The following is a 25,566-nucleotide window of genomic DNA, read 5'->3' as shown; positions in this document are numbered from 1 at the left end:
AGCTTTTTCTAAGGGTCTTAGTTTGTCTTGGCCAGTTGTGTTCTGGTAAGTTTATACATACTAAGTTGCACTGGTTATAGAAACTCATTGCAGTGAAACTGCAAATAAGAGTCTGCCCTCAGAAGTAACTCCAGTATGAAACTCTGAGTAAATTTTAAATAAGTTTAGATCTTACTGCTTCCTTGATGTGTTTCCCATTGTAGTGGATAGAAATAAAGAACATTCAAAGTGGACCAGCTATGACAATAAAAGGAATGTAATAAGCCAGTACAGAAAGACCAAATCCTAGCTCTGAGGAGGAGGCAATATGATCATGAGTTTGGAGGTCAGCCTTGTGCTACATAGTGTGAGACTGTCTCAAAAACAATCTTTTGGGCTTTTTGAGACAAAAATCTTCCTGACTCCACCTCCTGAATGCTGGGATGGTGGACACAACTGCACCTTACTAAGCGTGGAAAACTCCATTGAAGTTTGTGTACAAGATTGGGGAGGGCTGTGTGAGAACACCCCTTGCCTTTCATGCATGCTGTGCGCATGTGCGTACATGGCACAGCTGTACTTGACTATAACTAAATACCTGGGTATTGTCCCTTGTCTTTGTCACTCAAGACTCATGCTCTACCACTTGAACCACAGGTCCACTTACGGCTTTTTGGTAGTTTATCATAGGTAAGAGTCTCAGACTTTCCTGCCCGGGCTAGCTTCGAGTCAGATCTCAGCCTTCTGAGGATTGCAGGCATGAGCCACATACACTCAACCACTTTTGTTGGCATTTTGGTTTTTGGAGAAAACTGTCTCAGACTTGCCTGCCCGGCCTGTCTTCAAACTCCGATCCTTAGATCTTAGCCTTCTGAATAGCAAGATTAAGACACTGGTGCCAGGCTTAAGCTCTTTTGGGGGTGGGGTGGGAAGGGAGTGTTGTTTGGGGGATTAAACTCATTGCTGTGCATGCTTGCTAAGCAGAGTGCTATACTTACTTACGCCTGGGCTGGCCTCAGACCACAGTCCTTCCTCTGTCTGCTGAGTAGCTAGGATAGCAGATAGGAGAGCTACCACACCTGTATCAGAAGCTCTATCTTTTGTCATTTCTCTATTGGTCTTCACAATTCTGTTATTTTTATCTCATCTGGAATTGAGTTTTGCAAATTAACTGTGTATATTATGAGAACATATAGTCACAGCAATTATTTCAAACTTAGATCAAGTCACTGGCATTATTTACAAATATATGATGATAAAAGCAAACCCTACATTCCTTGTCTTTCCTTGGGACCTGCTGTGGTTACTGTGTACCACTTTGACTCGGAGTATCACTGACTAAAATTTTGTTCCGAGGAGCAGTTGTCTCTTTCTGTGGATATACCTCTTCGGTGTCATTTGCAGCTACCTTCATTCTTTCAGCATTCAAATTGCTTTTGGTTAGATGCTCCATCGTGTCTCTCTGATTATAAGTGAAGTCTATGTGCCATTGTTGTCTGTGTTCTCTCCAACAACCTAGGTTTCTTTCTACATTCCTAACTCTAGGTAGGTCTTCTGCTTGTTATTTCTTTAGCACATGACTACTATTCACCAAGAAATAGGGACAAGAAGTATTCCCCCAGCCTGGTATTTCTTTCTGCCATGAGTCTGAGCCCTGAGTGTCTTTCTCTTCCTCTCCCTGTCACTCTTTCTCCTCTCCCCCTTTTCCTCTTCCTCTTTTCTTCCTCCCCCTTTCTCTTTCCCTGACAGTACTGGGGTTGAATTCAGGGCTTCACACTTGCTGGCTCTGCTGGCAGAGCCACGCCTCCAAGCCCAAATCTTTGATGAGTAATTGGGGATGGAGTTTTTTGCTGTCCTGGGCTTGAACTTAGGGCCTGAGCACTTTCCTTGAGCTCTTTTACTCAAGGCTAGTACTCGACCAATTTGAGCCACAGCTTTACTTCTGATTTTCTGGTAGTTAATTGGAGATAAGAGTCACAACTTGGGCTAGGAAGTTGGCTTAGTGGTAGAGCGCTTGCCTTGCATGCCTGAGGCCCTGGGTTCCGATTCCTCAGCACCACATAAGCAAAAAGAAAAAAGCCGGAAGTGGTGCTGTGGCTCAAGTGGTAGAGAGCTAGCCTTGAGCTGAAGAGCTGAGGGACAGCGCCCAGGCCCAGAGTTCAGGCCCCACGACCGGATTCCCCGCCCGCCCCCCCCCAAAAAAAAAAAAAGTCACAACTTTTGGAGCTAGGAAGGTGGCTCAGTGGTAGAGCGCTTGCCTTGCATGCCTGAGGCCCTGGGTTTGATTCCTCAGCACCACATAAGCAAAAAGGGTTAAGATGCAAGGTTTTTAGAAGGTGTTTTAGGTCTTGAGGCCTTTATAAGAAGACTCCAGTGCTAAGGAGGAGGCTCATGTAGTGGTAGAATGCCTGCCTAGCAAGCAAAGTAAAATTTGTAGTAAATATCCTAGGCATAATGGTCTATTCCTATCATCCACATAGTCAGGAGATGTATTAAGGTTTAAGGACAGCTCATCTCAGTCAGCCAGCTAGGTGAAGTGGTAGACAGCTGTGGTCCTAGCTACTCAGAAACTATAGAGAGGAGAATCACTGTCTAATAAGCCTGTCCTTGGACAGAGTAATCTTAGGCACCCAGATTGTGGATTTGGCGGCCTCTGAACTGTGAGAAGGAATTGTTGTTGGAGCCACCAGTCTGTGGTACTTTATTTAGTCTATGACAGCTAGAGTGGAGTAAGACAAGTTTGCTAGGAAGTTATTTAGATAGCCATGCTTCCCCACCCCTCCCCATGCGATTCTGTGCCAGTTGGAGGATCTGCTATGGTAGCAGTTGTGTGTAGGTTACAGAAATGGTAGGACAAAAGGGTTTTCAGGGGAATGGCAGGCCGGCTAAGGGGAGTGATGTGAAAGTCTAATGATGGTGTGGAGTCCCAGCCTTGGACTGACGATCAGTAACCCCAGTTGTTTTCATTAATACATCCCCTTCATCTAGTTCATTAGTACATCTTCATCTGTGTGTGCGTGATAACCTGGAGTGCATCATCCTTCATGTTCTTCCTTGTTCCTAAGGAGGAGTCAGTCATGCTCAACAGATAGCTAGGTGTCACGTCACTGGGTTAGAGAGTTCATTAATTACTGTCACTTACTGGGTAACTTTTTTTTTTTAATTTAATTTAATTTTTTTTTTGCCAGTCATGGGGCCTGAACTCTGGGTCTGGACGCTGTCCCTCAGCTCTTCAGCTTTTCCGGCTTTTTCTGTTTATGTGGTGCTGAGGAATCGAACCCAGGGCCTCATGCTTGCAAGGCATGCACTCTACCACTGAGCTACCATCCCAGCCCAATTACTGGGTAACTTCTGTGCTTAACTTTTTTTTTTTTTGACATATATAGTGTTTATAGGCTTCAGTGAAATGAAATTCAAGCAAATTTAATACCCATATATGAGTAATCTGGCAAATACAGGTATCAAACACATTTTTAATTGAGTTTTATAAAACTATACAAATCTTCAGGTGACCATAAATCAGTTCTCATTACAGAGTTTAATGTTTATCGGGTTAAATTCCTAAAACTAGCAAGGTAACAAATGGGTTACTGGGACTCAGCCACATGGTAGAGCATGTTTACTGGGTGATCCCAATTACACCACAAGCTAGATGACTTCCAGTATTTCCTGTCTTTTTACTCTCCTCATTTCCATCTCTGCCTCTAAGTCATCTGCTTTTTCATGGACCCACCATAGTGCGGCCAGTGATGGAGTACTCTCCTGAGAGTGAGATCAGGGAGTCTTGGGTAGATACTTTGGCTGTACCACCTTTGTCAGCGGTCACATTGCCCAGATCTCCAACATGTCTTTCTTGATCTGCTGGCCCACCGTGGTTTTTGGATAGAGGAATAAAGTGAGGACCTGCACTGGTATAACCTTGTGTATTATCTCCAACTGATGGACATGGAATCCATGCTGGCCTTCAGTCAGTCCTGTAAGGGTCCCCTGTACCACACCTGGCCCATTTGCCTGCTGCTCGAAGTGAATGATGCCCTGCATGCACACGGCCTTCATTGCCATGATTTGCCCACAACAAGCCTGAACCTGAGTTTGGAAGATGGCGGGAGGATGCCATTACACAACACAACAGGACACGCCGGCACCAACCCTAACTTTCTCTCTCTCTCTTTGTCAGTCATGGGGCTTGAACTCTGGGCTTGAGCAGTATCCTGTGCTCTTCAGCTCAAGGCGAGCGCTCTACCGCTTGAACCACAGTGCCACTTCCGGTTTTCTAGTGGTTTATTGGAGATAAGAGTCTCATGGACTTTCCTGCGCTGCCCGGGCTGGCTTTGAACCGCGATCCTCAGATCCAGCCTCCTGGGTAGCTAGGATTACAGGCGTGAGCTACCAGCGCCCGGTTAACTTTCTCTTCTGTAAAGTTACATTGCTAGTTTCATAGGGCGGTTTGTACATTAATTAAAGTGTTGCCTGCAAACAAACATCCAGCCATTGCTGGGCAGAGGTGTCTTACACCTGTAATCCTAGCTATTCAGAAGGCTGAGATCTGATGTTGGAAGTTTGAAGCCAGCTCAAACAGGAAAAACTGAGCCACTCATCTCCAGTTAACCAGCTTAAAATGTGGAGGTGTTGCTTAAGAGGAAAATCTAGTCCCCTGAGCCCAAGCTTCAGCTTTTGCACATGCCCATGTGTGTGCACACACAAATGTAACCTACTCTGTACTCTGGATATTGTGTGTGTATGTGATGCGTGCCTGTGTGCACTCCCAAGTGCACACATACTACTGATGGAGCTGGCTTCAAACTGTGATCCTCATATCCCAGCCTTGTGAGTAGAATAATAGATGCCAGCCACATTGCCAGGCTAGTCAATATTCTTTATTTTATTTTTTTTGGGTCAGTCGTGGGGCCTGAACTCTGGGCCTGGGCACCTGTCCCTGTGCTCTTCAGCTCAAGGCTAGCACTCTACTACTTGATCCATAGTATCACTTCCTGCTTTTTCTGCTTATGCATGTGAGACAAACACTCTACCACTGAGCCACCTTCCCAGCCCATCTATAGTCTTTATAATGAGTAGGAAGACGAATAATAGGAGGAGTCATTTCAGGGTTAAAAATTGTATCCTGTGGGCTTTTGCTTTTCTTTTTCTTTTTTTTTTTGGCTGAGAGGTGAATTTAATAATGGTTGCTTGAGTCAAGTGAGCATCATTCCACCTTTGTATCTTCTTTTATTTACGTAGTTTTTGGTGCTGTCCTTAATTGTAGGTTTTATTTTGTTTTGGGGTTAAATTTGTGTTTTGTCTTTTTTTTTTTTTTTGGGGGGGGGGGTCCGGTCGTGGGGCCTGAACTCTGGGCCTGGGCACTGTCCCTCAGCTCTTCAGCTCAAGGCTAGCACTCTACCACTTGAGCCACAGCGCCACTTCCGGCTTTTTTTTTCTTTTTGCATATGTGGTGCTGGGGAATCGAACCCAGGGCCTTATGCATGCAAGGCAAGCACTCTACCACTGAGCCACCTTCCCAGCCCTGTGTTTTGTCTTTTAAATACTTGGTAGAAAGATAATAGGGAGTAAGAGTTGGACAAGCCCATTTATACTTTTGGAAGATGTTGTAATTCATGAAATGAAATTTATGGAGAAGCTGAAATTTTGGTATTTAAGATTATGAGGCATTCATTTTCTACTTTAAGCATCAAAGTGGTAGAAGACAGTATTTGACCTGGACACTTGCCCTCTAGCTTGATGCAAGACTTAACAAAAAGTTCAGAGAGTGACTTAGAATCTCTTAGTCTTGTTATCAGTAAGTAATCTAGGGATTCACAATAGAGCTAAGAATGTGGGGCAGGGGTAGCTCTGAAGGCCTACATTAGGGAGAAGAGAGAAGAGATGGGGCAGGAATTTGGGCTTATAGAGTGCCTCCTAGCAGGCAGGCACCAGCGGATTAACTGGGAGAATAGAAAGCAAGACTGAATGTTAAAGTAGAACTGGGCAGCACATAGATGCTGGACAGGATCCTGTGTGTAGGACATAGCACATTGCTTTTAAACCAGTTGGGTTGAGACATACACTTGGACATGTCTGTCATAAGCTTTTTGACAGTGTATTTACTAAAGGGTAATTATCTGTAAATTTTGAGAAAGGCTATGCTTGTGAATACATAGGATCAAAACTGACCAACTGTTTTCTTGGAGCCTGCAATCTAGTGGGAGAGGACAAAGCCAGCCTTACAGCCATAGTTTCCCTTACCCTTGAAGGCTGTCAGGTTGCTGAGTGGGCCACAGTGCATTGGAGGAAGGAGCAAAGAAGGCTGAAGGACTAGGAGCTTGGAGACCCACTACTAGTTACAAGCCGGTAGGCCACAGCTCATCCAGTGGTATCCAGTTGATAGTTAGGCAGGAATGTATGTGACAAGTAAAAGGCAGAACTGTGAGAAGTAAAGCCAGTTAAGAGTGGGCTGAGGCTGAAAAGTACTACTCAGAGGAGGCTGAGATCCGAGGATCATTTCCAAACCAGCCCAGGGAGAGGAAAGTCCATGAAATTTATCTCCAATAAACTACCAAAATAGTTGGAGATGTAGCTGTGTCTCAAGTGGTAGGGTGCTAGCCTTGAGCACAAAAGCTCAGGGATAGTGCCTAGGCCCACAGTTTAAGCCCCAGGACTGGCACCAAAAGAAAAGAAAAAGAAACTAAGCTGATAACGAACTATAAATGCCTTTTGGAGAACATACATAGTGAAAGCATTTTTTATACTTCAAAAATTTTCTCATGTGTTTCAGATGAAAAAAAAGATATTGACCATGAGACGGTGGTTGAAGAACAGATCATTGGAGAGAACTCGCCTCCTGATTATTCAGAATATATGACAGGCAAGAAACTCCCTCCTGGAGGGATACCTGGCATTGACCTCTCAGATCCTAAGCAACTAGCAGAATTTGCTAGGTAAGTTAACAGAACTTCCCTTTCTTACCATATAATAAGTGCTTGAATCGTGCTAGCTGTCACAATGGTGAGTTGTATTCTTTTTTCTAGGGACACCTAGAAAAAGCAGCCAGTTTTACTGATAATTATGTCACTAATGGGAGTGGCAGCATTTAAAATCCTTACAGACAGCAGTAAGATTAGGCAAATACTCTGAAATCACATCACTGACATTGTCCCTTGGACACAATTTGTTTTGCAGGCAGTGTCCTTACACTCCCTCCTGGACGCTGCCTACTTTTTAACATGGGTATGCTGCGCTCATCAGTGCCGGAGCCAGGGTGCACCCTCAATTCAATCCTAGCTGACTGCACGACAGAAAGGACTGCACGAGTTTGTGTTTTGGTGTATCATCAGCTAAACTTTCCATGTTTTATTAAGTTGGCATGACAGGAAGTGACCAGATATTCTTGGCCAGGACTCCTGGAATTGTCCTGTGAGGGAAAAGCCAAAGTCTGAACCCACTGGATGTATGTTTGTTTTGTTTGTTCATTTTGCTAAAGCAGACTGAATTCCTCTGTAGAAGCCTTTTTAGGCTCCCCCAGGCCTTGGGCCTTGAGCCTTGAACTTGGGAGCCTAGGTGCTGTCCTTGAGCTCTTCAGCTCAAGGCTAGCACTCTACCACAGCACCACTTCCAGTTTTCTGGTAGTTAATTGGAGATAAGAGTCACATGGTCTTTACTGCCTGGGTAGGCTTTGAACCACAATTCTCAGATCTCAGCCTCCTGGGTAACTAGGGTTACAGGTGTGAGCCACCAGCACCTGGCTTTTTTATGTTATTTTACTTTTCAGTACTGTTTGGCAATTTTCACAAGGGTACAGGAAAACACAAAAATGTAAATGTTTAAGATGGAAGGCCTAATTCTTCCCTTACTTGAGCTGAATAGAAATGTAGGCAAGAATGCTGTATAGTTCCTCAGGGAGGACTCATCCTATATGGTCCTACACCTGCTGAGGAGAGAGGGAAGTTCCTTTCTTCTCTTGAGAGCAGAGTGGTAGAGGGAAGAACTGGAATGTAAAATATTCTCAAGTATTCCTAAAGCCACCTTCCTTGTGGACTCATTATAAAGGGACTGGCATTTGGTCTGAGTATTGATCTGTAGAGATGGACTTTTCTTGTGGGCCAAGCAGTAGAACCATAAAAAGCATGGACTCCATGTGCACCTGCCTCTTGGAGTTTTGAGGCATGCTGGAATCGTGCTAAGTGGGCTACAACTTTTTTTTGTTTTTTGTTTTTTTTTGTTAGTTATGGGGCCTGAACTCTGGGCCTGGGCGCTGTCCCTCAGCTCTTCAGCTTAAGGCTAGTGCTCTACTACTTGAGCCACAGTGCCACTTCTGGCTTTTTCTGTTTATGTGTTGCTGAGGAATTGAACCCAGGGCCTAATGCATGCAAAACAAGCACCTTACCACTGAGCCACCTTCCTAGTTAGCCCTTGCTACAGCTTTTTGAGCTCTGTGGAGGGAGAGGGCTGGGTGGTGAGAGCTTTTAGTTTGAGAGGATTACTACACAGCTGGATTCAGGCTGGACTGATGTAGTCTGTCTGGGACCTGGGGGAAGGCAGTGAATAAGAGCAAATGGAAGCCTGAGCCCGAATGATGGCAATCTCATAGAAAAGAAATAAGTGTAGAAATTACAGGCGTCAACCTAAGTTTTAGATTCAGATTGATTGTGTGTTTAGTGAGGTGGGAATAGGGCAGGTAAGGGAAAACCGAAACTGATGTGGAATCTGCCCTCACTGAGAGAAAACAGTTGTGGGGTTCAGGGTGGGCAGTGTGAGTTGGAGATGTTGAGAAAGCATCATGTTGGACTGGAGGTGACAGTTATTTTACAGGGATAGGCTAAGAGCCATGAAGATGATGAGTTAGCTTTGACGAGAGATAAGCGTCTAACCTCAGGATATTTATTAACCATTGGCTTTTGGGTGAGAGAGAAGGCTCTTCAGGTGGACGAGTGGGAGACCTGAGAAGGTGCAGTGTGCTGCTGTAAAGGAGTTGCCAGTGGTCCAGGAGAGGGAGGCCGAGACTAGATATTGAAGTCTTTTCAGTGGCAGGGTGGATGACTGAAGGAGGACTTTGAAATGAGAGGGGCCTGGTGGGTAGTGAGCAGTACAAGTACTTAGATGTATATAGGTGACCTTTGGTCTTGTTCACCCTTCCTGGAGAATGGGAGAATAGGATAGCTTCCTGTCCCTACCCCAAGTCTTCTGAAAATAAAAGGCAGGATGTGTGGCTGCTGAAGAAACCTGACCTCTCTGGGTCAGGGCCTTAGAACATTCTTTGTAGGAAAGGGGTTCCTCTTGGAGACTGGGACCCTAGAAGTATTCTTTTGTGACATTTCAGAAAGCTTGCTGGGAGAAAGGCTATCTACAGAAGAATGGTATACCAGAATGACGTCATTCCATCAGAGGACTAGAAGATGATATATACGTTTTTCAAGTTCTTGCTGGGAATGGAACCCAAGGCCTTGGGCATGCTAGGCAATCGATTTACCACTGACCTCTAGGCCCAACCCATAAACATAGGATTCTTTTTGGGGGGGGATGGGGGCAGTCCTGGGGCTTGAACTCAGGGCCTAGGCTCTGTCCCTGAGCTTTTTGCTCAAGGCTAGCACTCTACCGTTCAAGCCATAGTACCACTTCTGGCCTTTTCTGTTTATATGGAACTAAGGATCAAACCCAGGGCTTCACACATGCTAAGTAGGTAAACACTCTACCACTAAGCCATATTCCCATCCCACACATAGGGTTCTTGATCTAGCAAAGCTGTCAGTCAAATATAAGTATAAGACAACAATTGCAGAGAACTAGTGAAGATAGTCCTTGTGTCTGTCCACTTTCTGAGTTGGTTACTTAAGGGTACAGCAGAGTAGGCTTTGGATGGATAGCAGGAAGAAGACTTTGTAGGCAGAAACCATATAAACATCTTTTTAAAAACTCAATTGGCAGGCACTGGTGGCTCATGCCTGTAATCCTATCTACACAGGAGGCTAAGATCTGAGGATAATGGTTCAAAGCCAGCTGGGGCTTTGAGACTCTTATCTCCAATTAACCACCAGAAAACCGGAAGTGGTACTGTGGCTCGAGAGGTAGAGCACTCACCTTGAGCTGAAGAGCTGAGGGACAGTGCACAGGCCCAGAGTTCAAGCCCTACAACTGACCCAAAAAAAAGCCACCCATTCTAAATGGGTTTGATCTTGAAGTGTAATTGGATGAGACTGAAAACCAAGCATTTCAGGTAATTCTGCCAGCGGTAATTCTCTTCATTTCCATCACACTCTTATGGACATATGCCTGAAAATTAATTGGAACAGTCTCCTTTCCGATCATGGTGTCATTTTTGTAATTGCTGCTGTTGGCATAGTTAAGCTTTCTGTCCGGCCAGAACTGGAACTTCAGAAACTCATGTCCAAACTTGCCTTTGTGCCTCACTCACGTAGTACCGTAGGTAGAAGTCACTGGCCAGTGCTATCTTGGGTCCCGGGCAACACTGTCTTTAGAAGAAGAAGTTGCCAGGCACAAATTCCTCAGGCAAAGTCACTTTCTCTCAGTTTGGACAGAATGAGCAGTAAAGTGTTTTAGTAGGTATAGTAAATGGCTCATGCCTGTAATCCCAGCTACTCAGGAGGTGGAGATTGGGAGGACAGCTATTTAGCCCTCCAGACAAAAAAAGCTAGTAAAGTCCCTATCTCAACAACAAGAAACCCCTCGGTCTTTCCAGCTACAAGGAGAAGCAAAATAGGAGGACTGGGGTTCAGAGGGCCACTTTTTCGTGTTACCTCTTAGGCAAGTAGCTATATGAAGACAAGCTGAGGCAGACAGCTGCCAGGGTCTCACACCTGTAATCCTACCTCTAGTACAAGACTGAAATCTAGAGATCTCTGTTGGAAGTCAGCCTGAGCAGAAAAGTTTGAGATTCCATTTCCAAAAATAATCAGCACAAAACTGGGCTCTGGGGGTATGGCTCAAAATGGTAGAAGCCGGGCGCTGGTAGCTCACACCTGTGATCCTAGCTACTCAGGAGGCTGAGATCTGAGGATCACTGTTCAAAGCCAGCCTGTGCAGGAAAGTCTTTGAGACTCTTATCTCCAATAAACCACTCGAAAACTGGAAGTGGCGCTGTGGCTCAGGTAGAGCGCTTGCCTTGAGCTGAAAGAGCGCAGGGACAGAGCCCAAGCCCAGAGTTCAAGCTCCACAACTGACCAAAAAAAAGAGTTCAAGCTCCACAACTGACCAAAAAAAAAAAAAGTAGAGGTGTGGGCACCAAGGTGAATGGAGGGCTGAAGAGGATGTTAACCTAGACACACTTCTAATTGGATAATGGTGGTGGAGGGAAGTACTTGAGCCCGGGTGCCTACTTTTTAAAAATGTGAAAACATAAATGTGTATAACAGTTGAACAGGATTTCCCTGGGGTCCCAGAATTGGTGGTTGGAGCCCCAGAGTTGAAGGAGACATCAAGTTTCAGTCTGATGGGCACCAAACCACATCTTCACTGAACTTGTTTTTCTGGTCTCCCATTCTCATCCCCCTCTGCTCTTACTCCTGGAGTCACATCATTCTCGTCCTGACCTCTTAGTCGATGACAGAATTTGGTTGGCATTCCAGTGAAGCTGATCAGAGACAGCTCAGGTTCCTGCCACAGTTCACCCAGTTTGGTTAGTGTATTGAGTCACTCCCATGAACAGATACAAGCTGTGATGACTTGCATCTGAAAGTACTATGTTTGCCAAGCTGGGACCATAGGGCACTTCATTCTTTCTTGAAATGTGCATGTTTGAAAAGCAGTTGGTGGGTAGAACCTGGCAAGCAAGCTTCTGCTGTTTGATTAAATGATAGTCTTTATGTGTATTTCATTAACTAATTAGGCTTTTAAAAATTAGACCTTTGAAAACACTTTCTAAGCCAGGCTTGGTGGTCCTGCCTGTAATCCTAGCTCTCCGGAGGGTGAGGCACAGGTGGTTTGCAAGTTCAAGGCCGGCCTGGGCTACATGGTGAGATCATGTCTCAAAAACACAAAGAATGGATTCATTTTAAACTTAGGCCCTTGTAACCACTAACCAATTGTGTAATGTTAACCATATTTGAATCCTTGTAGCTTTAAAATAGGATCCAAATACCTGTTTACAGAATAAGAAACCAGAGGCCGAGAAGTTGAGTGGTCTGCTCAAGGTCATGCATCTAGTAGGCGTCAGCTCCAAGACATGTCCATCCTGTCTTGTTCATAGTGCCTATGCCGTTGTCCTCAGTGTTTCTGGGTCCACAAAGAATTGCAGCCAGTGACTGAGTAGTGGTACTTAAAAGCAGCGTGTATGATTTTAGTCCTACCAAACTTCCAACTTAAGTGCTGTTTTGGGGAAAATAACCACTTAGTAGTGAAGAGTAGTGCACAAGTCCTCTGTTCAAGTCTCATTGATTCCTGGAGTCCCAATGCATTAAAGTTTTTATTCTATAATTAGTTAGACTGAAATATCAGTGTATATATGGGGCTTGAATTCAGGGCCTCATACTCTCACTTGGCTTTTTTGCTTAGCGCTAGTAATAGCTCTACCACTTGAGCCACACCTCCACTTCTAGCTTTTTGCTAGTTAATTGGAAATAAAAGTCTCAGAGACTTTTCTGCCCCAAATGGCTCCAAACCTTGATCCTTAGCTCTTGATCCTGAGAAGCTAGTTACAGATGTGAATCACCAGCACCCAGTTTGTACACATTTTTGAAGATGGCAAATTTTTATAACATTAGCATTCTGAAGACTAATAAACTAGAGTTAGAAATCATGGTCAGATTGAGGCCAGCCTGAGATGTAGAGTCAGATAATAATGTGTGTGTGTGTGTGTGTGTGTGTGTGTGTGTGTGTGTGTGTGTGTGTGTGTGTGTGTGTGTGTGTGTGTGTGTGTGTGTGTGTCTGTCTGTGTGTGTGTCTGTCTGTCTGTCTGTCTGTCTGTCTGTCTGTCTGTCTGTCTGTCTGTGTGTCTGTCTGTCTGTCTGTCTGTCTAAAAGAATGCCAGGCTCGGGCCTGTAATCTTAGCTGCTCGGGATGCTGAGATCTGAAGATCTAGGTTCAAAACCAGTTCAGCCAGGAAAGTTTGAGATTTCCATCTCCAATTATCCCCAGTTAACTACCAAAAAAGCCAAAAGTGGAGTTGTGGCCCAATTGATAGAGTGTGCTATCCTTGAGCAAAAAAACAAAAGTGTTCAAACTGTGCTCAGGCCCTGAGTTCATTCAAGTCCCGGGATCAGCACACACACACACACACACACACACACACACACTTTTTTTTTTTTTTCTGAAAATCTACCCTCTTTTAAATGTTTGCTCCTTAAAAACGTAGACAAACACAATGGTACAGTTCTGTCACAACTAATTTGATAGCCGGGTGCCAATGACTCATGTCTGTGATCCTAGCTGCTCAGGAGGCTAAGATCTGAGGATCCAGGTTCCAAGCCAGCTCAAGCAGGGAAGTCCGTAAGACGTTTAATTTCAGTTAATCAGGCAAAAAAAAAAGGAAGTGGAGCTATGTGGCTCAAGAGCTCCAGCCTTGAATAGAAAAAGCTAAGAGACAGTGGTCTAGGCCCTGAGTTCAAACTCCAATACATCTCTCGCACACACAAAAACCACCTTGCTAGCTGTAGGGTGGGGGTGGGGATGCCACACGGAGAATGCTCTGAGAAATTAAAGTAGAAGTACGTGCACTCAGTAACTCCATGAAATAAAAGGGTGGTGGTGGCCAGGTGGGGGTGTTGATGGTACTGATGCCTCACACCTGTAATCCTCGCTACTCAGGAAAGCAAAGCCAACCCAGGCAGGAAAGTCCTTCCTCTTGAGACTCTTAAATCCAATTAACTACTTAAAAAACCCGGAAGTATAGCTGTGGCTCAAAATGTTAGAGCACTAACCAGTGAGCATCCAGGCCCTGAGTTCAAGCCCCACGACCACCAACAACAAAAAAAGGTCATGGTAAATACTAAATACTTAGGCCATTTAAGAAGCATCAGTTAATTATGAGCCTCTTGGGAGGGATGTGAGATGGCAGATCTAGGGACAAAAGAAAATGTTTTTCGAGGTTTGAGCTTTTGTTCTTTGGTTTTCCTAGAAATTTCTTGCCCTTGTAGAATCTCTGACCCCTCTGCCATATATGGTTTTAAGGATAATATTTGGAGAAAAAGTTCTAATAGAAAAGCCAAAGATTAGTTCGGTAGAAGTTAGCAAGTGGATAAGTTAACAAATCAGTCACTTCTACAGGACTTCCCAGGCTGCCTACCCGAATTACCAAGGAGAGGGCCTTGAGTGCTCTGAAGCCCCCAGCCAGATGGCAGAGCAAGAAGTCACTGTTAAAGTAAGCCTTGCCAGGCCACACTTGTCATCCTAGCCATTCAGGAGGCTGAGATCTGAGGATTGAGGTTCAAAACAGGCCAGGCAGGAAAGTCTGTGACTTTTTTTGCAGGGGGGGGGGGGAGGCCAGTCGTGGGGTTTGAACTCTGGGCCTGGGTGCTGTCCCTCAGCTCTTCAGCTCAAGGCTAGTGCTCTATCACTTGAGCCACAGCACCACTTCAGATTTTTTTCTTTTTGCTTCTGTGGTGCTGAGGAATCGAACCCAGGTCCTCATGCATGCAGTGCAAGCGCTCTGCCACTGAGCCACCTTCCCAGCCCTGTGGCTTTTTTTTTCTCTAATAAACTACCTCCCCAAAAAGCCAGAAGCAGAACTGTGACTCAAGTGGTAGAGTGCTAGCCTTAAGTAAGAAAGAAGGTAAGGGACAGTGAGTCCTAAAAAAGTTCCCTTCAAAACTGACTGACCTCTGCCACTCAGACTACCACAAGCAATCTGGTAAAAACCAGTCTTGGAGTATGTGCATTCCATTCCCACATATCCACTAGTTTCTCAGAAGTAGCATTTGATGGTTTCTGTGTTTCCTTTGAGAGAGATTTTTTTTTCTGTACATCGATGTAAATACTGTTTACAGACTATTGTATATACATTTTTATAATGCCATTAAAAGTCATTTAATATGAAGCATTGTGTGTTAAGCAGTTGTGTAGAGTTTTATTTTTGTTTATCTTTTTATTTTGGTGGTACTAGGGTTTGAATTTTGGGCCTTATAAGGCTGGCTTTCCACCATTTGAGCCATGCCTCCAGCCCTTCATTTTGCTGGAGATAGGATCTAGTGAACTTTTCTGCCTCGTTTGCTTCAAGCCATGGTCTTGTAAGTCTTAGCCATCTGAGTAGCCACAGTTCCACCAGCGCCTGGCTCCATTTGTCTTCTTCCCTTCTCACAAAGTACCTTTGCTGTCTCACAGCTGCTTTTGATGGGTACTTTGCCCCCTGCTAGGGGACGCCTGCTCTGTGGCTCTCAGAGCTATTGATCTTTGTACTTTTTTTTGTTTTTTGTTTTTGTTTTTAAAGGTTTAGAAGTAAAAGCAAGTTATGGGGCCTTTTTTGGCTGGTCATGGGGGTTTGAACTTTGGGCCTGGGCACTTGTCCTGGAGCTCTTCTACTCAAGGCTAGCATTCTACCACTTGAACCATAGCTCCACTTCAGGCTTTTTTTGCTTGTTTGGTCGTTTATTTTTAATTGGAGATGAGAATCTCACAGACTTTCCTTCCTGGGCTGGTTTTTTGGTTTTTGTTGTTGTTGTTGTCGTCGTGGGGCTTAAATGCTGGGCCTGGGCACTGTCCCTCAGCTCAAGGCTGTCCCTCAGCTCTTCAGCTCAAGGCTAGCGCTCTACTACTTGAACCACAGCGCCACTTCTGGCTTTTTCTGCTTATGTGGTGCTGAGGAATCGAACCCAGGGCCTCATGCATGCAAGGCAAACACTCTACCACTGAGCCACCTTCCCCACCACTCCTGGGCTGGTTTTGAACCATGATTCTCAGATCTTAGCCTCCTGAGTAGCTAGGATTGCAGACATGAGCCACCCACCGGCAAAAAGCGAGTATTTGAACCGCATGGCTCTGAGCGCCATTCTGAGCTGCAGCTCATTGCCTGTGACCTGCAGAAGTAGCATGGCCTTTTAGAGCAGCAGCCCCCTTATGGGAAAGGAAGAGCGCACCTGGTGTCCATCAGTGCTGGGCCGCCTGGCCCTGGCTCCTCGTGGGAGCATACTGTGAGCCTAGTGTTGTTTACACCTATAAGGAGATATTTCAGGGACTATTGATTTATGCCAGTTGAGTGTACCCACTCCTACAAATCTGTCTGTCTGTCTTTCTCTCTCTCTCTCTTTTTTTTTTGATAAGAATGAAGCCAAGAAAAATTAAAGAAGATGATGCTCCAAGAACAATAGCTTGCCCTCATAAAGTAAGTAATGCTAGGGGGAAAGTGTTGATTACATTGTTAATGGAGTTTTAGAGAGTTTATAAGAGATTTGCACTTCCAGTTCCAACTTTTAAATCTCAATACAGTGAGGAATTTTATCACCTTGGGTTTGTTGCTCAGTACAGGACACTTAGTGGGTCTACTGTAAGGAGCCCATATTTTTAGTCCATATCTTGACTCTGCTATGTTAGGACTTTAGTTCTTTTTTGGACACAGACCTCAATAAGAACATAGGTTCGTGATTGAAGTTTGGAAATTATTTTGGATATTGATAAGATGAGGCAAATAGTTTCTAATTTCCTTTACAATTTCTTATTTGCCCTGTAAATTGTGTTACTAGAATGGTGCTTAATTGTTTTCAAATGTAACTTGTCTTTCAAATGAAAGTACGTGGGAAGTGTTCCTTGGGGTCTGTTCCTGAGCTTGAATTGACTAGTAAACCAGAAGAAAAAGTGAGCTATCAAATAGATGAGAGAGACAAAAGAGGATGAACTTATGAATGGAATAAGAGTCTCTAAAAAGTCAACAATTGGAGGATAAATTTGGAGCTGCCTCTCTTAACGACTGAGCGCTCCTGCTTTTTCAGAAATTCCTTTGTAATGCTCTTAATGCTGGGGGGGGAGGGGTAACAAGCCTGTTTCTCTTGGGACCAAAAATGGCATTTGAAAACAGTTAAGCTCGGGGCCCGTTACTCTTTAGCTTCTCTGTATATTTCTAAAGTTCCATTTTCTAAATGGAAGCAGAACTTAGAGGTCAAAGTGACCAAACTGGCTCTCCCCTCCCTTTTGCCTGTGAAGCTGTCTAGTGGTGGCCTGTGCTGTCCTTCTGTCACACTGTCTCACCATTCCCCACTCCCTCCATCATGGGCAACAACTGCAGAAGAAATTGTAGATGACATGCTGCCCTCGGCCCCTCCGTCTCCTCCCCGCGCTGGTATCGCTTTGCCTGCCTCTTCCTTTTCCCAGTGTCTCACCAAATAAATTTCTTCTGTAGTTGCCATTCCTTGGAGACCCTCTTGCTTCTTTCTCTGTCAAGAAGGGGAAAGAGGCAAAGAGAGAAGAGGGAACAGTAGGCGATGGAGAGTGACAGCCCATTGTCGCAGCACAGAATATGGGGCCCACCAAAGGTAGTGGTGGACTACCGTCATTTTAACTCCGTTTATTTCTCAGTGCTTCTGTTACTTCATCTGGGGGTGTAGCTGGGTGAGGCAACTGTGGTGTAGCTGGAAGCCGGGGTGCTGGGTTCTACTCCCGGCGTGGCTACTACTAGTAGTGTGACCTTGGGCAAGTCTACTTCAAGGTGTCTCTAAGCCTCAGTTTCCTCATCTGTAAAACACGGGTTTGCAGTAAATGACAAGGCCTTTCTCAGCTGTCTGTTTTTTTGTCTTAAATAACTGACTGTTCTGTACCGCTAAGAGGGGTTAATGAGGGCGGGGGAGGGGCGGGGGCGGGTGGCCATTGTGTTGTAGCTCACATTTCAGAAAAGGCTGTCGAGTGGTTGGGGCCTCTCTCGCCACCTGCAGTGTGAACCACTACGCTTCTTTCTCTGTTTCAAGGGCTGCACAAAGATGTTCAGGGATAACTCTGCTATGAGAAAACATCTGCACACCCACGGCCCCCGAGTCCACGTCTGTGCAGAGTGTGGCAAAGCTTTTGTTGAGAGCTCAAAGCTAAAGCGACACCAACTGGTCCATACTGGAGAGAAGCCCTTTCAGGTAGGGCCGGTTTCTTCTGTCCCTGCACACTGCCTCACTGTCCTGTCCCCATGCCAGCCAGCGTGCAGGGCGCCAGCGGACGGCCTGTCCCGGCTCCTGGCGATGTCATGTCATGCGGGTGGTGTTTGTGCAGAAGAGAGCAAGCCCACAGTCAGTCCGCCTCTGGTGCATTCAGCGACGGGGCGAAAGGAGCCACTTATATATTGAATAATTAATCGGCAGGAAATGTAAATTTTTATTGTATGAGTAAATAATACTTTGTCTTGTTTTCAGAAGCCCACAGCTAGGCTAATGAGTTGGCTGTGTGGCTAATAGAGTTCACGTGGCTCTCTCCGCTCAGAAAACTTGATTTGTATTTTATAGAGGTGCATGGGCACTAACTTGACACATCAGGCAAGGCTTGCCACTTTGCCACGTGTTTCTCTTAGGTTCTTAAACAGCTGTGCGCTTTAGGGTTGTCCAGCATGCACAGTGAGAGATCCCTGCTCACTAGTTCTAGAATGTGGAGCGTGGTACCAGGGCAGGAAGGAAGTGTGTTCAGTGAGAGCCGGGCGCTGTCCACCAACACAGCGAGCGGCTGGATGCCCGCTGCCGGCTGCCCGCGTGCTTGCTGAGTGCTTGACATCTGACCTTTCCTCCACAGTGCACATTTGAAGGCTGCGGGAAACGCTTTTCACTGGACTTCAATTTACGCACGCATGTGCGAATCCACACCGGAGACAGGCCCTATGTGTGCCCCTTCGACGGCTGTAATAAGAAATTTGCTCAGTCAACTAACCTGAAATCTCACATCTTAACACATGCTAAAGCCAAAAACAACCAGTGAAAAGAAGAGAGGAGACCCTTCTCACCAGTGGGAAGCATTTTCAGGAGTGATTGGGAATCCATATGCCTCTCTTTTGTATATTGTTTCTAGGAAGAATTTTAAAAATGAATCCTACACACCTAAGGGACGTGTTTTGATAAAGTAGTAAAAATTAAAAAAAACTTCAATAAGATGACATCGCTAAGATGCTCTATCTTGCTCTGTAATCTCGTTTCAAAAACAACACGGTGTTTTTGTAAAGTGGTCCCAACAGGAGGACAATTCATGAACTTCGCATCAAAAGACAATTCTTTATACAACAGTGCTAAAAATGGGACTTCTTTTCACATTCTTATAAATATGAAGCTCACCTGTTGCTTACAATTTTTTTAATTTTGTATTTTCCAAGTGTGCATATTGTACACTTTTTGGGGATATGCTTAGTAATGCTATGTGTGATTTTTCTGGAGGTTGATAACTTTGCTTGCGGTAGATTTTCTTTAAAAGAATGGGCAGTTACATGCATACTTCAAAAGTATTTTTCCTGTACAAAAAAAAAGTTATATAGGTTTTTGTTTGCTATCTTAATTTTGGTTGTATTCTTTGATGTTAACACATTTTGTATAATTGTATCGTATAGCTGTATTGAATCATGTAGTACCAAATATTAGATGTGATTTAATAGTGTTAATCAATTTAAACCCATTTTAGTCACTTTTTTTTTTTCCAAAAAATACTGCCAGATGCTGATGTTCAGTGTAATTTCTTTGCCTGTTCAGTTACAGAACGTGGTGCTCAGTTGTAGAATGTATTGTACCTTTTACCACCTGATGTGTACATCCGTGTAACAGAAAGGGCAACAATAAACTAGCGGTCCTACAGAGAGAACATGGCAGAAGAAGATCTGTAAGCACAGTCTTATTTTCTTTTATTGTCCAAAATACTTAAAATTCTTGAGCCTCCCAGAAATTGGAAGCTTAAATAAAGCAACTCAAGTTTCCTTTATTTTGCACTCAATTACAGTGACTTGTGATTAAATCGATGCATGGATATACTAATCCTTCCTCCATCTCCTGACTGAAAGATTGGTAACAGACATCCCAAGTTAAAGAACTACCTCAGAGTACCCCAGATTGGCCCATGGGTGGTGGGCGTGACACGCTGAGCCAGGATGAGGCCTTCCGAAGGAGAGGCGGTCACTGGCAGTGGGTGCACCAAGGAAAATCTAGGCCTTCCTCCCCACCCCCACTCAGGCGGCCTTCAAAGGCCGCCCCAGTGGCTTGTCCAGCAGGAAACATGGCTATGAATATTTGATTTCAGAGCATCTAGTGAAGTCTATTAAATGCTAGCAAATGTGGCGATTGAGTACCAGTAGCTTGATTTCCATGCTTCTACGTGGACTCTTGAGTACAGATTGGCAAGGTGATTAGATTACTAGAGAATTGTACTCAGTGAGTACTTATGTCTCATGTTGCAACCTCTTTAATGTACAATTTTTGAATTTTACTTAAGATCAAATATCAGACTTGTTAACTATTTTATAAACTGCCGTGATACAGCAAAATCCCATTTAGTCCAAATGCAGACATACTGTGTTGTGTCTTTTTGTGATCCATGCTTGACTCTGCAAGGTAAATGACACACTCGCTAATATCAGGTTTATTTCCAGAGTGGCCGGGGCACCATTGGGGTCAGATAGGTAGCCTGGGTGTACAGCCCAATCACCAGGAGGGCTGGTGACGGGGCCCCCGAGGCTCTGTGGGATTTTGAAGTGCCTTCTGAACCATTAAGTGAAACATGTAACTCCAGAGGTTTATTTTTATTTGTCCAGAATCTGTGATCTGTTGAGTAGTTGGCTGGAACTGAGTTCCTCAGAAGTCCTCAGCTGTTCTCTGGATATACCCTAGACTTGCTGTCTCTGGTGGTCAGGATACGGCCATCGTGGGGCCCTCCCAAGCTGACTGCCCTGTGCCACTCCTTCCCAGACCCACCTGGCCAAACCTCGGATGCGCCCTTGCCTTTGCGCCTCCCCGCTGTGGCCGTACCACAATGCCACTCGAATTGGTGGCAGTGGCAGGAGTCCAGAGCCACGGCACCCGCAGGCAGCCTGATGGCCGCGTTCTAGCTTGGCCCTGGCACTGTCCTCAGGACCCTTGCCCACGGTCCCACACTAGAGCAGACCTGTGCGGGGCGGTAGCCCGGCCAGCAGCCTCGAGAGCCATGCTGTGCCCCACAGGAGCCAGGCCCCTGTGTGGAGTGAGGTTCCTCTTCCTCTGTGCCTTGATGCCTTGGGGCCGTGCACCCTGGGTCCTCTCTTCTTCCCTCCCCCTCCCTCTGAGTGGAACGGTCTTCGCCCTCCTTGCCCCTCCATGTTTAAGTCCTTCTCTGAGTCTGCACTTCTGTAAAGAAACAACTTGGGGTTTAAAGAAAACTTCACATGCGGTTTCCTTTGTTAACCTGGCACCCTGAACTTCACAGCAGTTGTAGGAGACTAGTAAGTGAGCAGTGTAAAGACTAGAGGTCATTCTCATTGGGTTTGACTTAAGCCCATTTGCTTGTTAGAATTTATAATTTTGTTAAAGATTAATTTACTAAAGGTTGAAACTGTGTTCTTGTAATAGTCCATTGTCTTGAGAATTAATCTGATTTATATGTAATACGGATAGACATATTTTCTTACATCCAAGCAGAAATAAGTGCATGTTTCTAGCATATGTAACATTGAAAAAAAAAAAAAGACAAAAACTCCCGAGGATAAGTTTACACTTAACAAGATGTTGTTTTCTATTTTTGAATTTATTATTTCCCCCTCTTTGGCAGTGAGGTGGGGGAGGGGGGCATGATATTTGTATAAAGAACTGTCACCCCAGGGTGACATTTATTTTCCAAGGTGACCCTGAGCTCATGCTGTTTTCATACAGTCTCTGTGCTTTGCCTATGCTCGAGGCCTGAGGAGTTCAGAAAAATCAAGATTTTCTTTTCTGTTTGGTTTTCACATCTGATTTCTTCTGAATGTCACTCACTCTGGTCATTTGAGAGCCAGAACTTTGAAGGAAGCAGTGTGCAGTGCCTGCTCCTGGTGCTCAGCAGTTTTTCGAATTCATTCATTGCTTCACAGAGATGAGAAGCATCTGCTGTGCCCGCGTGTCGTGTAGACGCCCGCCTGGGCCAATGGCCGCCCCCCTGCATTCGCAGCAGAGCTCACCTCTCCCCGGGACAGGACCTCACTGCTGTCCAGCTAGAGTTCATGTCCATGGCCCAGGAAAACACAATCCCTGAAATAAGCCTGCCGATTTTACCCACGCCGCTACCAGCAGCTAGATGTGATGGTGCCCCCCGCCCCCCCCCCGACTCTTCCTGCACCATGACGTGAGCATGGTGCAGGAAATCTGATGTGCTCTTAGAAGTGCTCTTGATACAGGTCACGGGAGAGGGCACAGCTGAGTTGCTCCCTGGCACCCACTTGACCCGGTGGCCATGCCCTGTCTTCATTGTTTTCTGGCTGCATATTCAGTTCCTTGCCAGGCACTGGGTGACCTTGTAACTACAGCACCTCCCAAGTTCCGAGGCCCAGCAGGGCCAGGCAGACGTATTTCAGGCAAACTTTCATCTCCAAGGAGTGTTTGCTGGCGGCTCTGGCCCTGCACTTGGACTTGTTACCGCCCAGGTTGTGTGCAGCTGCTTTAGCTGTCTGAGCGTGGCCTAAGTGCAGGCCCTGAGGTATGCAGCATGAGCTGGAGAGACGCCCCACATCTTTCCAGGGCCTGAGTAGTCGGTCAGTAGAGTGCCAGGAAGATCTTTCACGTTGGCACAGTGTCAGGGTGTGGTGGGAGCAGTGGGTAACAGACGTGTGGATGAACACCACACACTCCCCTTATAAACACTGAAGGGAACTTCGGCACAAGACGTTGGCATGAGCCCCTCAGAGGCACAAGGCGTGAGCTGCTGCCCAGGGGTGGTGGTCAGCCTAGACTCTTGTTCATCTCAAAACAGTGCTTGGTCTTCCACAAAGTGATCAAATGCATATACCTTTTCCTTAAAGACCCTCAGGCACCCAAAAAATACAAACAGCATGGGGGGCGTTGGGCCAGATAGCTGGCTGTGCTGGGTTGTCTGTTGGGCTGCATGCACTGCGGAGGGGAGAAGGTGGGTACCAGTGGGAGTCACCTCTTCCTACAATGCCAGCAACTGTTGGGCTGTTACCTACAGATGGCATGGAAATTTCTGTTGTATTCATTTTTTTTTTTTTTTTTTTTTTGCTAACTTCTGTAGGCACTGGCCGGAGGACTTAGCATTGTGTTTCATGTACATCTTTTCAAGTGTTTTTTGCTATTTCTGGAATTGTCCTTGTTTTTCTCCTTAGCTCATAGGTCATAGACACAGACATATTATAGTATTTAAGGCACCTGCATCAAGCATCAGATGGCTTTGCATCCAGAAAAACATTGATAACTCAGTCTGAAGCACCCAGCATGTGTAACATGGCTCTATAAAGTATAATAAACGCATAATGTTAAGCTTTTGAATGCCTATGGTTCTTGTTTGTGGTTTAGTTTCATTATACATTCAAGCTGAAGTTCCCACCTGATCTGAGAATTCCCAGGCTCCCCCGGCCAGATTCCCGAGGCTTCCCTGCCCAGAGCCCACATGCGCAGGACTCTGTCCCTCCAGCAAGAAGTGCTCCCTCTTGGGAACTTTCTGCTTCCTGAGGGGCTTTCAAAATCAGGAAGTATACAGTCACCCCCTCTGCTTTCGAGAAAGTATGGCCAAGAGAGACCCGTGCAGCCGGGCTTGGGAACACCAGCACCAGCCCACGCGCTCACACGCCAGAAGGAAAGCTGACAAGCTGGGATGGACTCCTAAAACTTGGTAAAAAGAGACCAAGAATTGCTCAAGATTTGGCCAGAGGCAGCATGTAGTACACGTTTTTCTGCCCTGGAATCTAGTTTTCAGGGAAACGGCTTACCCTCCTCTAGTGCTTGTGACTTGTGCTCATGATAAATGTGGCGGCCGGCCCAATGGTGCTGAGGTGGCAAGGCCCTGACCTGCTGAGTGAGGTTCATAGGAGGCCCAGCCCAGAGCAGCCGGAGTGAATGCCAGCCCGGGCATCTCCAGGCTGTGGAGGGGCACATTGTGCTGAGATCCTCACCGCCCAGGGCCTTACTAAGTCCTGTGAATCTCAGAGGAATTAGAGCATTGTCACAGTGAAGGGAAGACCAGGCAGCTGAGGTTCAAAGTCCACGCCTCTTGGTTCCCATTGCTGGGACCCCTGCTTGCTTGCTTCTGCCTGCATGGCCTGACTTCCTCCAGTTGTTTTCAGAGAAGCCCTGGCCTACTTTCCTGCCTCCCCGAGGCTGCCCCTTGCTCCTCCTTTCTGGTCTTTATTTCCAAAGCTTCCCTGACTGGAGTTGCCCGATTCACTCATTCATTCCTGAGAGGAATAACTCATCAGGTACTCAGGGCCAGCCCGAATGGCACCCAGAAGAGTCCTGAAAGATTAGGGTTAAGTGCTATGAGAGAAGTGACTGGAGCAGGGAGGAGGAAGCTGGGCAGGGGCTCTGTGGGGCACGGGCCTGGCCCCGGACTGCTGTGCCACATCTGGGCAGGGCCCACACTGCTAAGCTGCAATTGTTCCTGTACGCCCGCTCCCTTCCCCGCCTTGCGCCTGCTCCCAGCTCTCCCCCCCCCCCCCCCCACCTCCGCAGGCTGCCCCTGAGTGCTCCACTGGGAGCTACAAGATCAGGAGTCCATCCCGGACACACCCAGGGAGCTTGTCCCCTCAGCCTAGGTGGGGTAGGGCTCATCCCAGAGGCCTGTGAAGCCAATATAGGGGAGCATTGGGGTGTGCTGTCATGTATTAGGGTCACAGGTGCTTTTTTTTTTTTTTTTAAATTCAGGGTGCCTAGTATGCCTGACCACAAATTCACTCTAGCCCACTCCGGCCTTGAAATCCTCCTGCCTCAGATTTCCAAGTACTGGGAGTATAGGCATGCTACATTACTCCAAGCTTCAGTTTGAGCTTCTAATAGAAAAGAAGGGAAACCAGGTGCCAGTGGTTTGCTCCCATAATCCTAGCTACCCAGGAGGCTGAGATCTGAAGACCGCAGTTTAAAGCCAGCCCTGGCAGGAAAGTCCCTGAGACTCTTCAATGAACAGAAAGCTGGAAGTGGAGCTGTGGCTCAAATGGTTAAGAGTGCTAGCCTTGAGCAAAGCAGCTCAGGGACAGTACCCAGGCCCTGAGTTCAAGCTCTAGAACTAGCACACGTACGTGTGTGTGTGTGTGTGTGTGTGTGTGTGTGCATGTGCGCGCGCGCACACACACACAGATGTAGAAACCTAGAAACCTAGGACTGACTTTCTGGAAACTGTCCTTTTCTGGGACAGGCTATTTGGCAATGTTTTTATGTGGTCAGCCTGGAGTAAGATAGGCCTATTAGTCTCAGAAAAAAGAAAAGCCGGAAGTGGTGCTGGGCTCAAGTGGTAGAGTGCTAGCCTTGAGCTGAAGAGCTCAGGGACAGCGCCCAGGCCCAGAGTTCAGGCCCCACGACCGGACCCAAAAAAAAAGAAAAGAGGAAGACTCCTTTTTACCAGGGGAGAAGGCCCCCTGTGGACAAGAAGCAGGGACTAGAGCAAACATCTGAGTAAGCCAGGGGTTAGCAAGAGGTGCCACCAGCACCCAAAGCCAGAAGAGCCAGTGTCCCTCAGAGTCGGAAACAACCCTACAGACACCTGGGCTGTAAACTCCTGTGTGCTCAGCCACACAATCTATAGGATTTTATTCCCTGGGAACTC

At 46.1% G+C, this 25,566-nt stretch overlaps 1 protein-coding gene and 1 pseudogene across 1 annotated transcript in view; one reads left to right on the top strand and one right to left on the bottom strand.

Annotated features, from left to right (window-relative positions):
- Yy1 (YY1 transcription factor) overlaps positions 1 to 19,791 on the top strand; it is a 30,441-nt gene extending 10,650 nt beyond the window's left edge. The window contains exons 2-5 of the mRNA XM_069997586.1: positions 6,749 to 6,911; positions 16,177 to 16,237; positions 17,811 to 17,969; positions 18,613 to 19,791. Of these exons, the coding sequence (XP_069853687.1) occupies positions 6,749 to 6,911; positions 16,177 to 16,237; positions 17,811 to 17,969; positions 18,613 to 18,795 (566 nt within the window). The 3' untranslated portion in view covers positions 18,796 to 19,791. The remainder of the gene's footprint in view (positions 1 to 6,748; positions 6,912 to 16,176; positions 16,238 to 17,810; positions 17,970 to 18,612) is intronic.
- Positions 3,576 to 4,041, bottom strand: LOC138810446 (superoxide dismutase [Cu-Zn] pseudogene; annotated as a pseudogene).
- Positions 19,792 to 25,566: the final 5,775 nt, after the last annotated feature.

The sequence above is a fragment of the Dipodomys merriami genome, unplaced genomic scaffold, assembly GCF_024711535.1.
Source record: "Dipodomys merriami isolate MVZ:Mamm:240054 unplaced genomic scaffold, mDipMer1.0.p SCAF_50, whole genome shotgun sequence".
Taxonomy (NCBI): Eukaryota; Metazoa; Chordata; class Mammalia; order Rodentia; family Heteromyidae; genus Dipodomys; species Dipodomys merriami.
Note: the sequence above shows the minus strand (reverse complement) of the source record. Positions and strands in the feature narration are given on the sequence as shown.